This window comes from Phodopus roborovskii, unplaced genomic scaffold (genome assembly GCF_943737965.1).
Source record: "Phodopus roborovskii unplaced genomic scaffold, PHOROB, whole genome shotgun sequence".
Lineage (NCBI taxonomy): Eukaryota > Metazoa > Chordata > Mammalia > Rodentia > Cricetidae > Phodopus > Phodopus roborovskii.
The window spans coordinates 2560121-2574564 of NW_026126588.1; the positions used below are offsets into that span (position 1 = coordinate 2560121).

A 14444-nucleotide genomic window follows, 5' to 3' on the forward strand; every position below is an offset into this window, starting at 1 on the left:
GACTTTTCCTGTGTTTATCCAGCTGTGGGGAGGGGGTGGGTCTCACCTGGAACGAGGCTTTTGTGTAGAGATTCAGGGCTTGGCCAGGTACGGAAGAAAGGTGGTTCCGAAAGAAACAGCCAAGGCTTGGGAGAGGGGATAGAAGTCAGCAGCTGTTCAGTAGAGAGATGCTCAGAGGGTAGGGCTCAGGGCTGTCTCTGCTGGGCAGGTGGGGCTGCGGCTGGGTGGGAAGGCAAAGCTCCCAAGTGTCCTCCTGTCCTTGGTTGCCCCTGCATTCACCCAGCCCACGATCCCATCACCTAGAGCCACCTTGCACATCTGGCCAGTCGTTTTCCGTAGCTGTAACCCTGGCCAGGCATGTCAGCGGTGGGCAGTACACAGTGGGCACCTCAATGTTAGCTGGGCGAAGGGTTGAAGAGAGAATGAAAATTCTCACTCCTCCACGTTAGGGTTACAGAAAAAAAGAAAACTCCTGAGGGCTTCACCAGGGATGTAAAGAGGACAAAGTGCTAAAGAAGCTTCTAGGCAACCAGAGGTTCCTTTGGGGGCCAAGGCTACCCTGTCTCTGCACATTTGTTTGCGCAACAGAGTGCGTATGAGTGTGGAGGTCAGAGGTCAAGGTCAGGCATCTTCCTCTTTATTTTTCAAATAAAAAAAACCAAATTTATTTCTTTTGTGTGCACGAGTGTTTGCCTGCATGTATGTATGTGCACCACGTGTGCCTGAGGCCTACAGAGGTCAGAAGAGGGGCCAGATCCCTCATCCAGAGCTATGGATGGTTGTGAGCCACTACATGAGTGCTATGAACTAACCCAGGTCCTCTGCAAGAGCAACAAGTACTCTTAACTACCGAGCTGTCTCTCCAGGCCCTCCACCTTATTTTTCGAGACAGGGTCTCTCTCTGGATCTAGAGCTCATCAGTTGGTTAGACTGATGGCTCAGCCAGCTGGGGGAATTTCCTTGTGTCCCTTCCCAGGCAAGTGCCTCCCTACATGCTGGCTTTTTACTCAGGTCCCTGTGTTTGTGCAGCAAGCACATGACCACTTGGCCGTCTCCCCGCCCCCTCCGCCACCACCTCACTGAGTCCTCTGAGATAGGGAATGATAGGGAAGATTGTGGACGTTGAGGGGAGGACATGACCAGTTCAAAGGGTGCTCTGCCTGGGGGATCCCTGTCTCATTCTCTGCCAGCCTCGGAGCTCTAAGTACACTGAAGCTACTGGGTGGGCATCTCCTAGGCCTACTCCAGAAGTCATGCAAGGGACAGTGGTCTGCAAACCAGGGTGAGCAGAGCAAAGGGTGGGGACGGATACTCTTTGAGCTACCTACCTTCACGTTGTCGCTTATGTGACCCCTTTACCTTTGGGACCTTTGTGTGGGTACTTTATGCCCAATTGTCTTCATGTAGAGATCCCTTGTTCCACTCAAATAAATGCATGTCTGCCTTATTCAATACCCGACCATAGATTTTTAATGCGTAGTGTAGCAACCAGGTGTGTGTGTGTGTGTGTGTGTGTGTGTGTGTGTGTGTGTGTGTGAGCTGGAGATCAACCTTAGGCATCATTCCTGAGAAGTCCACTTCGTTTTCTGAGACAGGCTCTCTCACTGGGGTCTGGGGCTTGCAGATGCAGATCTGGCAAGTCTGGCCGGCCAGTGAGACCCAGAAACTTACCTGTCTTCATTTCCCTGTCTTCATTTCCCTGGCACCGGGATTACCAGCGCATATCACACACCTGGTTCAAACTGAGGCGGCAAACACTTTACCAACTGAACCATCTGCCCCCAGCCCCTGCTCTTTTAAAAACAATTAATTAAAATATAATCACATCATCTCCCCCTTCCCTTTCATTCTTCCAATTCCTCCCATATTACTGTCTTAAACTGATGACCTGGTTTCTTTGATTATTCTCTCTCTCTCTCTCTCTCTCTCACACACACACACACACACACACACATATGTACACACATGAATATATAAATACAAGCTGCTGGGTGCATTTAGCATTGCCTGTGCATATGAGTTCAGGGCTGACTGCTTTGCATTAGATAGGCAAGTCCCTGGGAAAGAGTAATTCCCTGGAGGGTTTTGTTGTTGTTCATTCATTCAAGAGGTCCTTAACCACCTGCAGTGACACATACTTGTAGCCCTAGCTCTTGGGAGGAAGAGTTACAGAGGGAATTTGAGGCCAACCTGGGCTATAATAAGACTGTTTTTTAAATGAGAGAGGGCCATGGCGGTCCACCCCTAAATAAAGGACTACAGAGGAGAAAGGAACACATAGAGGGGGCTGGCAAACAGGTAGAAGGGAGAGATGTTGAAAGACAACAGGGATTTGTCATGTGACTAGAGGTGACAGACCTAAGTGTGAGATGCATGGCACACCCAGGGAGCCGCTGACAACATAGACAGGCTAGAACATACATGGGCGGGGCGGGGCGTGGTTGGGCGGGGCGTGGTTGGGCAGGGGCGTGGCGGGGACGTGGGAGGCGCTTCAGCACATGAGGCTGACGGAGGGAGGGAGGGAGGGAGAGAGAGAGAGAGAGAGAGGGTCTCAGTTTCAGGAGTTCAGTCCTGCAGTTGTGAGAAAGGCTGGTGGCTGCGGAATACTAGACTGGCAGGGAAAAGTTCCTGAAGCTCTTAGGGAGCAGACATTGATTTACGTAGGACAGTGATGCGGGAGGTGACAGAATGGTTTCCCCTTTAGGCTTCTGGTTTGGATGGATTGTGGCCTGTTGGTTTAGGAAGACAGAGGCCCCGTGTGTTTAAAAAAAAAAAAAGTGCTGGGCACTGAGCACCTCACACACTGTGGAACAAAGCCGTGTCAACGCCATAGGCCCTAATGCAGTGCTGTCTGAGGGTGTCTGCAGAGTGGGTTGGGGTACTGCTAGAGAAGGTACCAAGACGCATAGAAGTGCCAAGCAGACGGGGCCCTTCTAGTCTAGAAAGGAGGAGACAGAAAGGGTGTAATGGGAATCCAACAGCAGGAAGACGGTTAGCCGCGATGGGATCGCCAAGGGTTCTGCACACAGCTTCAAAGACCAAAACTTAACTGAGCTCCTGGGAGAGTGGACTGGATCTAGTTCTCCCTGACAGGCCAGTTGAGGGCAGAAAGGAAGAAGGTAGTGCTCCAGTGAGTGCTCGCACTCCAGCGGGAGGACTCCCCTCACCTGTCTCCTGGTCCTAGGCTGCAGTTTCAGAGACCCCGCCCTGGCTGGAGAGGACAAGAGTTAGCATCCGTGAGGACATTGCATCCCAGAAAGTGACTCAGCCCTCCTGTCCCGTGGCCTATAGAAGGGTTTTCTGAGATGCTGCCAGTCATACCCTAAAGTTGACTCTGTCTGGTGAGGGGAGGAGAGGGCAGAGAGGATCTGACGCTCAGACAGGGTGCCCTGAACCTCACTAGGCGCCAGGGATCATCCTAGGGCCAGAGGGTGTCCATGGCGGTGGGGTCTCCCAGCTCAGGGCACGGGTGAGACCGCCTGGGGTCCAGGAGGGCGGGTGGACCTCAGTGGGTCCCTGTGTGTCCCTTGCAGGTGTCCTCTGTGGCGCCCCCGTTTGAGATGAATGGCCTTCCACGAGCTGTGCCTCTGGGCTTGCCCTACCAGGACTTCAAGAGAGACCTTTCTGATTATCGAGAACGGGCACGGGTCCGGAGGGTGGGCTTCTCCCACATGCTGCTCACCACCACACAGGCCCCATTGGCTCCCTTTCAGCCTCAGGCCAATGGGAAGGAGGGAGAGGAGGAGGAAGAGGAGGAGGAAGAGGAGGAAGAGGAAGAAGAGGAGGAGGAAGAGGAGGAGGAAGAGGAGGAGGAGGAAGAAGAGGAGGAGGAAGCAGGGGTCCTTGGGGAGGTGCTGGGGCCTCACAGTGGCTCTAACAGTGAGGTGAGTGACCGCAGCACGGAGCGGAGCCAGGAGGGTGCCCCTTCCACGCTGCTGGCTGATGATCAGAAGGAGGCCAGGGGCCGGGCCTCCATGGCTGATGGGGACCTGGAGCCCGAGGAGGGCTCCAAAACGCTGGTGCTTGTCTCCCCTGGTGACATGAAGAAGTCTCCAGTCACTGCCGAACTGGCCCCTGACCCTGACCTGGGCACCTTGGCTGCGCTCACCCCTCAGCACGAGCAGCCGCAGCCTACTGGAAGCCAGTTGGATGTATCAGAGCCCGGCACTCTGTCCTCCATCCTCAAGTCGGAACCCAAGCCCTCAGGACCTGGAGCAGGGCTTGGGGTAGGGCTGGTGGCCACTGGTGGGGTGGTGGCTGTCACCTCCTCACCCTTCACCAAAGTCGAGAGGACCTTTGTTCATATTGCAGAGAAATCCCACCTCAATGTCATGTCTTCTGGAGGGCAGACCTCCAGGCCAGAGGACTTCAGCACTGGGGGTGAGCTGGGCCTGGAGATGCTCTCTGAGGGGGTCACTGCAGAGGAGGGTGTCCCAGTGCCTCTGGAGAATGGCATGGGCTTGTCAGGGCTGGACGGAACTGAGACAGAGAGTTGCGCCCTGTCTGGCCCCCCTGGGGAAACACCATCAGAAGTGGTCACAGACTTATTGCCCAGCGGCCCAGCCCTTCCTGATGGGCCAGCTCCAGCATCCCCGCTGGAACCAGTCGCCAAGAAAGGGACCACCATCTCCCCCAGCCGCCACACTATGCCAGGTTCTCGCCCGCGGAGCCGTATTCCTGTCTTGTTGTCTGAAGAGGACACAGGCTCAGAGCCTTCGGGCTCGCTGTCGGCCAGAGAGCGGTGGAGCAAGCGGGGTCGGCCCCAGCAGGATCTGGCGAGGCTGGTGATGGAGAAGCGGCAGGGTCGCCTGCTGTTGAGGCTGGCCTCAGGAGCCTCCTCCTCCTCCAGCGAGGAGCAGCGCAGGGCCTCTGAGACACTCTCTGGCACCGGCTCTGAGGAGGACACACCTGCCTCAGAGCCCACAGCAGCTTTGCCTAGGAAGGCTGGGCGGGCAGCGACCACCCGGAGCCGGATTCCACGCCCCATCGGTGTGCCCACGCCTGCAGAAGGACAGCAACTTCCTGGCAGACCCCATGGTGTGGCCTCGGCATCTGACTTGACCATCACCAGCAGGTGAGAGATGCTGCCAGGGCTGGTTGTGGGCAGAGTGGCCCACAGGAACTTCTCAGAGCCAATATTAGGTACTGTAACACCCTCAGATACCTTCCAGACTACCATCTCGTATCTAGGCACTGTGTTACTTGTGACTCAAGTGTTAACTCTGTCACTGGGCTCAAGGGAACAGGAACAGCATGTTTGAAGGGGATACTGTGAGGTAGGACCAGGGGAGGCTGCTGGAGACCAGCAGAGCCCACACACACACACACACACACACACACACACACACACACACACACGGTCCCTGGTATGCCATGGGACATTTGAAACCAAAGGCCTTGGGTGTTCTGTAACTAACATGTATAGTATTTTGTATTGATATTAACATGAGCACATTCTAGATTAGGATGCAAAACCCACGGGAATTTTAAAGTTGACACATGGCCCTTAAGGACAAACCCCAAAGGCCCTGCGCTGCAGGATGGAACATCTAGCCTGTTTCTTCGGCTGTGTCTGGCCTCTTAAATCTTACCCATCTTTGATGACCCAGATCTCTAAGGCTCAATGCTCAAAGACATTCTGAAAATGTCTCCCTGTCCCCCACCCCTGTCCTTTTCTCTTGCCTTCTGCCCCTCAGCAGGCTCCAGCTGCAGAAGCCCTCAGGGTCGACCCCCGCTGCTGACCTCCGCCCCAAACACTCCGCGAGCCGGGGTCCTGGCCCAGGTCGCGTCCAAGTCTCCAGGTCTGCAGCGCCCCGCAGTCCCGGCCTCCCCGCCTCCACCGCGCGCCATCCCAGCGGGTCACCGCGGAGCCAGTCGGTGTCCCGCAAAGAGAGCTCCTCCCCATCGCATCAAGCCCGACCCGGCGTCCCTCCACCCCGGGGGGTCCTGCAGGTCAGATCTCAGCCCGAGGCCTCCCCAGGGGCCCCCAAGAAAGGACCCAAGGGGAAACCACCGCAGACTCAGCGCGCAGCAACCAAAGGCCGGGCGGCAGTCTCGGAGGGCCGGCCCGGGACCAGATAATGACGCCCGCCCGCGGCTCTCTGCGGCGCCCCCTACCCTCACCCCGGTCCCCACCCGCAGCCGGCCACACTGGAGCAGCTTCCAGCACAGCCTTACGCGCCCGCGCGCCACCGGCCCCAGCTTCCCGCCTGCACCCGCCAGGACGCACGTGAGCACGTGTCGCGCCCTGCAGCCCAGCCAGCCCACTGACCCCGGAGGGTGCTCGTCTCGGTTCCTCTCTCCGCGTCCCCCCTCCCTCCTACCGCCCCTCTGCAGGGACAGGCTCACAGCAGATCCTCTGCCCCGGAAGGCTCAGTCACTTTTTGCCCCGCCCGACTCGGCTTTTAGGGCCTGTCCCCTTCACCCACCAGGTCTTGGCTGGTCTCTTCGCCCCACACCCAAGGGGCTTACATCTGCTTACACCTCCTGCGGCCCACTTTGTCCTCATCCTCATCTTCTTCAGCTTCCAACCCTACCCAAAAGGAGAAACAGCCTCAAATTCCAGAAGTGTGCAGGCTCCAGCCTGTCCAGACTCCTAGAAGCCATGGTGGCCATGGAAGGTCAAGCTAGAATTGGGGAAGTGGGACCCAGGGGTCATTGGTTTATTTAGACTTAAGGGGACATCTCTAGTCTGGCTAAAGTCCGCTCTATGAGAGGCACAGGACATGTCTCTGGGGAACAGAATATTTTTCCTGAATAGGATTGAATGCGGCCTCTGGAAGCGCAGCTGCCTCCCTGGGCAAGTGTGTCTCAGTGGGAATTTGAACGGTTACTCATTTCTCTGGTCCTATAGTCTAGCACTCAGGACCCCTTACCATCAGGAAGTCCTTCCTGCTATCTAACCTCAATTCTGCATACTGTTCAGTCAACTCTCCTCGCTCTGAGTTCCACCCAGGTGGAGTGGCCGGTTATCACCTTCTCTGTGTTGGTCATTTGAAGATTCAGGGACTCTGTGCTGGCCATCCTGCCCCTCTGCAGTGGGCAATGGGCTGGCTCAGGCATCATCCCCCTAAGTGGGCGTGGAAAGTGGGATGAGCCAGAAGGCTCTTCTCACTCTAGCTTATGTGTGTGACGCTAGGTGGTGCCCACCCCCACCCCTCCCCACTTCACCCTGCGCTCTCTTCCTCCGAGCCAGCCCACACAGCTGAGCTGCTCTGGGCCTGACACGGGGCCTCCTCCTGCATTTTGGCTTCTGCACAGCTCGCCCACCTCATCAGGAGCCTCAGCTGCTAACATCTGAGGCAAGCAGCACCCTGGCTGCAGAAGGGGCAGGCAACCTTCCTGTCAGGGACAGGGCTCCTACAAAGCTCTCAGCCTCCATCCCCTGTTCTGGCCCTGGTACCCTTCCCTGAGCCACAGAGAGCAAGCCACAACATTCAGGTGGCAGGGAGGAAGGAAGGCCTCCGTGTACCAGCGGCCCGGCCGGCCGCAGCTACCCCCAGGGTGACTGACTGCGCTGATGACCGGGAGCCGCTTGGGGCCAGCTAAATCCTCGTGGAGGGACAGGGGGTCTGGCCAGTTGCTTCCACGCCAAGAAGGCAGCTCTATAGACCAGCCCTGGGAGCACACCAGGGTGGATAGTCTTTGAGGTCTATCCCACACTGATGCAGAAGCTCCCAGAACACTCAGGAAACCTCTCTGGATTCAGTTATCTTTGTCACCCCAGGCCCCCCTGTAATTGCAGAGGGGTAAAGGATTCACTTCCTCCCACCCAGAGCTTTTATGAATGACAATCAGCTCATGCCAGGTGGGGACCAGGGCGTGACCCCTGGTGCCCAGGCCCGGGCCTTTTCCTTACCACCAACGGAAACGTGAATGTAGGCCCCCTCACTCCCACTTCTGCGGTGGGACCAACACCACCCTGGCTTGGGGATAGGAGGGAAGGAGGCTTGAGAAAGCCCCACCCAGCTTCAGCAGCGCGTGAGCGGCACAGATACAAAACCCTGTCTGCCCTTGGGACTCCAGACCTCACAGGGCTCCGGCTAACCTCAGGCCTCCGAGTCAGTAGTGTCTTCAGGCCAGGAAGAAGGAGGGACAGAGGCCCGGCAGGGGTGGTGGGAAGGGGGCTAAGTGGCTCCTCTCCCCAGGAGGGACCCGGCAGAGGAAAGACTCCTTCCCAATGCCCCACGCCCAGCTGAAGCTCTTTCCTCGAGAAGCAACCCTTCAGGTCCCCATCCTTCTACGAGAGTGTCACACTACCACGCCATCCCGCATGTCCCCACCCGGGGACATGTGTCACTGCTTAAGTCACTGGCTCAGATGTGAGGTGTGTTCACCTTAAGGCGCCTTCCCTCCCCAGCAGTACCATGTGCAGAGGGTTGCAGGACAAGGGCCCTGCCCCAGGCACATGGCTTCTGTGGCTTCCCAGTGCCTCCTGAGGGGCCTGGCTGGCTTAGTCTTCTGAGCCCCCTGGGTAGGTGCTGGGGGACAGGAGTTGCCCTCCCCCTCCCCGGGAAGCAACAGAAGAATGTTTACATGCCAAACAGAATGTAACAGCCCTTGGCCGTGTCCCTCCCAGTCACTGCATGGCCTCTGCCCATCCTGTGCCTGCCCACGCCCCTGACACCAACACCTTGGAAGTTGCTGTCACAACTAGATGGGGTCTCACAAGGGAAGTAGCCATTACACCATTAAAAAGCCTGTGGACCTTTCTGTTGGCCTGGACTCTTTTTCCCTTTAGGGAGGGCAGGGCAAAGCCCACCCCTGAGGGCGGGGTGGGCAGGAGAGAAGATACAGGATGGGACCAAGGGGACAGAGATGTCATCTCCACAGAGGAGGAAAAGAGAGTTCGGGTCTGGTACAGGTAATTTGTTCAGGGTCTTACAGAAGAAAAAGCAAAGCTGTACTGGGCTCTTTGGTTGTCTTTGCTGAAGGCTGAGGATGCTCCTCCATTTGGCCTGGCCCAGAGAGAGGAAAGAAGGAAAACTATCATTGCCCTAAAGAAGCAGATAGCAGTGAGTGGCTGGAAAGGCAGAGTACGTAGCAGCTCTCAGGCAACGCCACGGCAAACCCCACCCTGAGCACCGCCTCTGACAGGGCCTCGCACACCTACAAGTTTACCCTTGCCAAAGGACACAAGTCTAAAGTCATCCACCATGTCCCTCCTCGTGTGGCCCTGCAGAGCCTTGTCAACAAGTCTGAAGCCCAAGAAGTTGTGAGCCAGTGAGAGTTTGCCTTGGACGGTACACATTCACTCGGTACCAAAGCCCAACAGAAAAGCCAGGCGTGGCCGCCTCAGGCCTGTAATCCCAGTAGCCACAGGACCTAGAGCAGGGGGATTTTTCTGAAAACTCGAGGCCAGCCTGGACGACACAGTAAGTTCAAAGCCAGCCTAGGCTAAATATAAGACTGTCTCAAGAAAAAAACAAAAAGCCATGGCAAGATGTTTATATCATTAATTTCACTTATACATGTTTCAGTGGAATGAAATTTTTTTTGAGACAAGGTTTTGCCAGTTAGCCCAGGCTGGCCTCAAATGTGCCATCCTCCTGCTTCAACCTCCCAAGTGCTGGGAACAGAGGTGTGTTCCACGATGCTTAGTTACGTGGCGATATTAATGTCTTTGATTATGAGACACTGCTCTTGACCCTATTTATGATATATGGACTATGCATGGAATTCTTTCCTTCCTTTAAAACAAAAAGTATTTCATCTATCTTTCTTCTGTGATGGCAATGGTTTTGGTAAGAGATTGTGGACCGGAAAAAGACTTGGCTCAAGAACAATCTTAACGGCCATTGGTTGGGGTGGTCAGCAAAGCAAGACGGTGCACATGACAAGGACTCCGCTGGGTACTGCGAGGCTCAAAGTGCCGGAAGCGGCTCGTGTTTTTATGGGCCAGTCTCCACAACTAAGAAAAAGCAATGCGTGAGGCCATGAAGCAGTTGGTCGCTGAGTGGCTGCAGCCCCACAGCCGCACAGGGTGAAGGGAGGTTTCCATGGGACGAGACAGGAAGTGCCCTGTGGAGACTGGATCCTGAATTCACCACAAGCGAGTCTTTTCGCTTAGTGGACCACGGTTTCTCTCCCAGGCCTGTCTCTGGGCCACATCTGGGGTGGGAAGTGAGGCCATCTAGGAAGCCCACTCTCCCTTCCTGGGGGGTTGCTCTCGGTTATCCAGAACCTCAGCCTCCTGGGACCCTTTTCCTGTAACTTGAATGCCAGTGGGCTCCGGGGCCTTCGACAGGCAGAGCCCAAAGTACTTTCTCTTTCCTCCTTGTTTAACATGTCCAGAGCAGGACATACTTGTAGTAAATGCTAAAAGCATATCAAATACAGACACCCCCTGTGCATGACCCTGACCATGGAGAGACTTGTGAACAGCTTGGTGTGTACCATCACGGACCTTTTTTATGTTTATAATAATGCCTATCTCTCTCTGTCCATATATATTTCTTATAAATAAAAGAAGAGCATATTATAACTACTGTTCAGAAATGTGGCGTTTGTTCCCAACAGCATGTACTGAAATACACTTCCTCCCTGCCCTGTGACACCGGGGTCAAATCCAGAGTCTGGTGCAAGTGCTCTCCTACTGAGCAGTGTCCAACTTCACTGGGTTTCAAATTTGTTAGTATTAATTTACAAAATATGGCAGGTGGCGGTGTTGCACGCCTTTAACCCCAGCACTGCCGAGAGAGGCAGGGGAATCTCCGAGTTCAGGGCCAGCCTGGTCTTCAGAGTGAGTTCCAGGACAGCCAGGGCTGCACAGAGAGACTGTCTTGAAAGAGACAAGACAAAAACATGTAAACATACATGTTTGTATATATTAAATTATGCAATATACAAGCGTGCATGTCCGCACATGTGTGCCAAAGTGTGCTTGTACAACTTTCAGGGTCTCCTCTCCTATCACGTGGGTCCCCAGAATTTAGCCCAGGCGGTCATTGCGGCAGGTTCTTCTACCATCTGAGCTATCTTTCCCACCCTCCTCCATCTTTTAAAAGTTATTTTGAAGCCAGGCTGTGATGGCGCACACCTTTAATCCCAGCACTCCAGAGGCAGAGGCAGGTGGATCTCTGAATCTGAGGTCAGCCTGGTCTACAGAGTGAGTTCTAGGACAGCCAGGGGTTCACAGAGAGACCCTGTCTCAGACAAAAGAAAAAAGTGTAGCTTTCCAACTTCAATTACACAACCCAGTGTCTTCACAATTGTGTAACTGCCACCACACAATCACTAGTCCACTTTCTGTCTATAGCTCCACCTACCTGGGGGGGGGCTGGGGAATGAAACTCACTGTAGTAGGGTGCTTGTCTGTCATACATAGGCCTGACACTGCATAAAAGGGGCATGTTGATGCATGCCGCAATTCCTGCACTCAGAGGGTAGAGGCAGGAGGATTAGAAATTCAAGGTCATCCTCAGACTTTGAGGCCAGACTGAGTACCAGAAACTTTATCTCAAAACAATAACAACAACAAAACCCCAGTTGCTGATCTTAGACATTTTATATACACAAAATCATATGGGGTCATTTTGTGATCTTCCAGTTATCTTATTTCTTCCTCTTTATAACAGACGATATTCTACTGTATGGACACATGGCATTTTACTTCTCCACTCCTAAGTTGACAAACTGTTTCAATTATTACAAGAATGCTACCACGTGCAAGTTTTTGAGTGTGTTTCATTACTTCATGTGTTTGTGTAGTATGTGTGTATGTGTGCACATATGTGTGAATTGCTAGGTCATGTGATAAAACCACATTTAACATTTTGGGGAATCATCAATATTCCATTTGCACCAACAATGACAATGACCCCTATGCTCCTTTTAACAACTATATAATAATGTCACACCACACAATCGTTTTGTATCTAACTTAACCAGGTCCCTATGGGCCACTCATGTCCAAGTGAACACCATAGTTCTGAGGCCCCTTATTCCTATAAATGCTTATTTAGGAATTCCCAGAATAAACAAACAGATGAAAGTAGTATTTTCTTCTATTTTTAAGTTGTTTATTATTGATTGAATGAATACCACAGATTACATGTTACTTATGTTGGTATCCATAAATCATCCCCTCAGCCCATTTCTTTTCTGAGATAGGCTTTGTGACTGTTCTTCCAGAGGACCTGGGTTCCATTCCCAGCACCCACATGGCAGCTCACAACTGTCTGTAACTCTAATTCTAGGGGCATCTGAGGCCCCTTTCTGGCCTCTGCAGGTACTAAGCACACACAAGATGCAAAGACACATCATGCAAAAAACACCTATACCCATAAAAGAACTTTACAAACAAAAAGCTTTCAAGGTGGTGACGAGTTGGGTAGAGTGGTAGCTGCTGAAGTATGAGGATCCACTTGGGTCCTCAGAACCCATATAAAGCCACCCACGTGCTGAGCATCTATCTTCATTCCCAGCCTGCCCGCATGGCACACAGTGATGACAAGAGATGGAAAGTGAGGACTAATATCCAAGGTTGTCTTCTGGCTTCCATATGCATGCCTGCTCTCTCTCTCTCTCTCTCTCTCTCTCTCTCCCCCACACACACACATACCACACACACACACACACACACACACACACACACACCATACACAAACATACATACAAAGATTAAAAATTACCTTTCAAAATACATATGTACAAGATAAAACAAACTTGCTAGGTGTAAGGACATGTCTTGAATCAGGAGGCAGAGACAGGCAGATCTTTGTGAATTCGAGGCCAGCCTGGTGTACAGAGTGAGTTCCAGCCCAGCCAGGACAATAGAGTGAGATCCTGTCTCAAAAACCAAACAAAGAAATGAATGAATGAACTATATTTTTGGGAATAACTGTAGCGAAAATGGGCCAGCCAAAGAAATACACCCTGAGCAGAGCCAAAGAAACACACTTTGTCCCTGGAATCAGAGCCAGTGGAAGAGATACACCCTGGCCCTAAAATTAGAGCCAAAGGGCTAAAAAGACCAGTGAAAGAAATACACTTCAGCCCTGAAACCAGAGCCAAATCTGACCCTGACCCTGAGCAGAAAACCAACCAATCCCTGAGCACCAGATCTAGGCAGTCTGAGCTCAGGACTGAAGTCTGACCAATCCCCACCCTGGAAATCTCCCCGGGAAAACTCTGCCCCTAAGAATCCCGATAATATGGACCTCCTAGGGAGCTTACACTCCAGGGACTGGCAGAACTATAACATCTCCCCTGGGAAGCCCTCCCCTGCCAGAGCAGATCTGATACACCAGGGAAGCCTTTCCCTAGAGCAGGGCTGTGAGCTGCTATGTGTCCTGTGGTATTCTTTGGCTCCAGAGTGCCAGAATACTTCTCCATCCGAGCCATAATGCTTGCAATAACTGTGCAGCAAAACATATGTATATAATGTACTTTATAGTATACAAAATTATAATATCAAATACAAAGAAAAAATGAAAGAAAAGCAAACAATTGAGACTCCGTGTGGAAGAACCCATCAATGAAGGGCGATGAGGACACCACCCCACCCCCGGGGATATGCCTATGCTTCAAGCTGCCCAGTGTCCCCTCTTCGTCAGCCTCCTTCTTTCTGGCATGTGTCTCTGCCCACTGCCGGCTTATCATACTTAAAAGGTGAGGAAATGTCAGCTATCAGCAATCACCAGGGCTGGGTAAGATCTCAGGGTGAGGGACACTGGCCACACGCCTCTTGTTGGAGAGATGAGACCGTTATTCAGATAAATCCTTCTGCCAGAACCAATTGTTGCATGACTGGAATCAGAGATCATATCTGTGGAGGTTCAAATGCATGCCTCTTGGGAATTGTAGCTGCCAGCTGGAGAACGCCTTTCCCCTGAGGCATTCTGGGACCTCTGGAGCCTCTAGGAGCTCCCAGATTACCCGCTTGCTCCTCATCCTGTCAGCATACAGTGCCTGGGTGACTTTCTCCCGCTATGCAGCTTTGGGCATATCTAAAACAAAAGGAATCACAGCTTCAAGTTTCTCAGGAAGGGCTGACTGGGCTGTTCGGCACACCCTTGCCTCTCGGCGCCAGCGTCTGCATCTCAGTGTGCCTCTTGAACTAAATTCTGGGCAGAGAGGATGGGCAGCTGAAGAGCACAGGGCATTCCCAGCTGAAGCACCAGCACCAGCAATGTGCACAGGTGTGAGAGTGAGCGACAGGGGTGAGTGACAGGTGTGAGAGTGAGTGACAGGTGTGAGTGACAGGTGTGTGAGTGAGTGACAGGTGTGAGTGACAGGTGTGTGTGAGTGACAGGTGTGTGTGAGTGACAGGTGAGAGTGAGTGACAGGTGTGAGTGACAGGTGTGAGAGTGAGTGACAGGTGTGAGTGACAGGTGAGTGAGTGACAGGTGAGTGAGTGACAGGTGTGAGTGACAGGTGTGAGAGTGAGTGACAGGTGTGTGAGTGACAGGTGTGAGAGTGAGTGACAGGTGTGAGTGAGTGAC

At 53.2% G+C, this 14444-nt stretch overlaps 1 protein-coding gene across 1 annotated transcript in view; it reads left to right on the forward strand.

Annotated features, from left to right (window-relative positions):
• Ttbk1 (tau tubulin kinase 1) overlaps window positions 1–6307 on the forward strand; it is a 38753-nt gene extending 32446 nt beyond the window's left edge. Inside the window, exons 14-15 of the mRNA XM_051204436.1 lie at window positions 3534–5074; window positions 5700–6307. Of these exons, the coding sequence (XP_051060393.1) occupies window positions 3534–5074; window positions 5700–6081 (1923 nt within the window). The 3' untranslated portion in view covers window positions 6082–6307. The remainder of the gene's footprint in view (window positions 1–3533; window positions 5075–5699) is intronic.
• Window positions 6308–14444: the final 8137 nt, after the last annotated feature.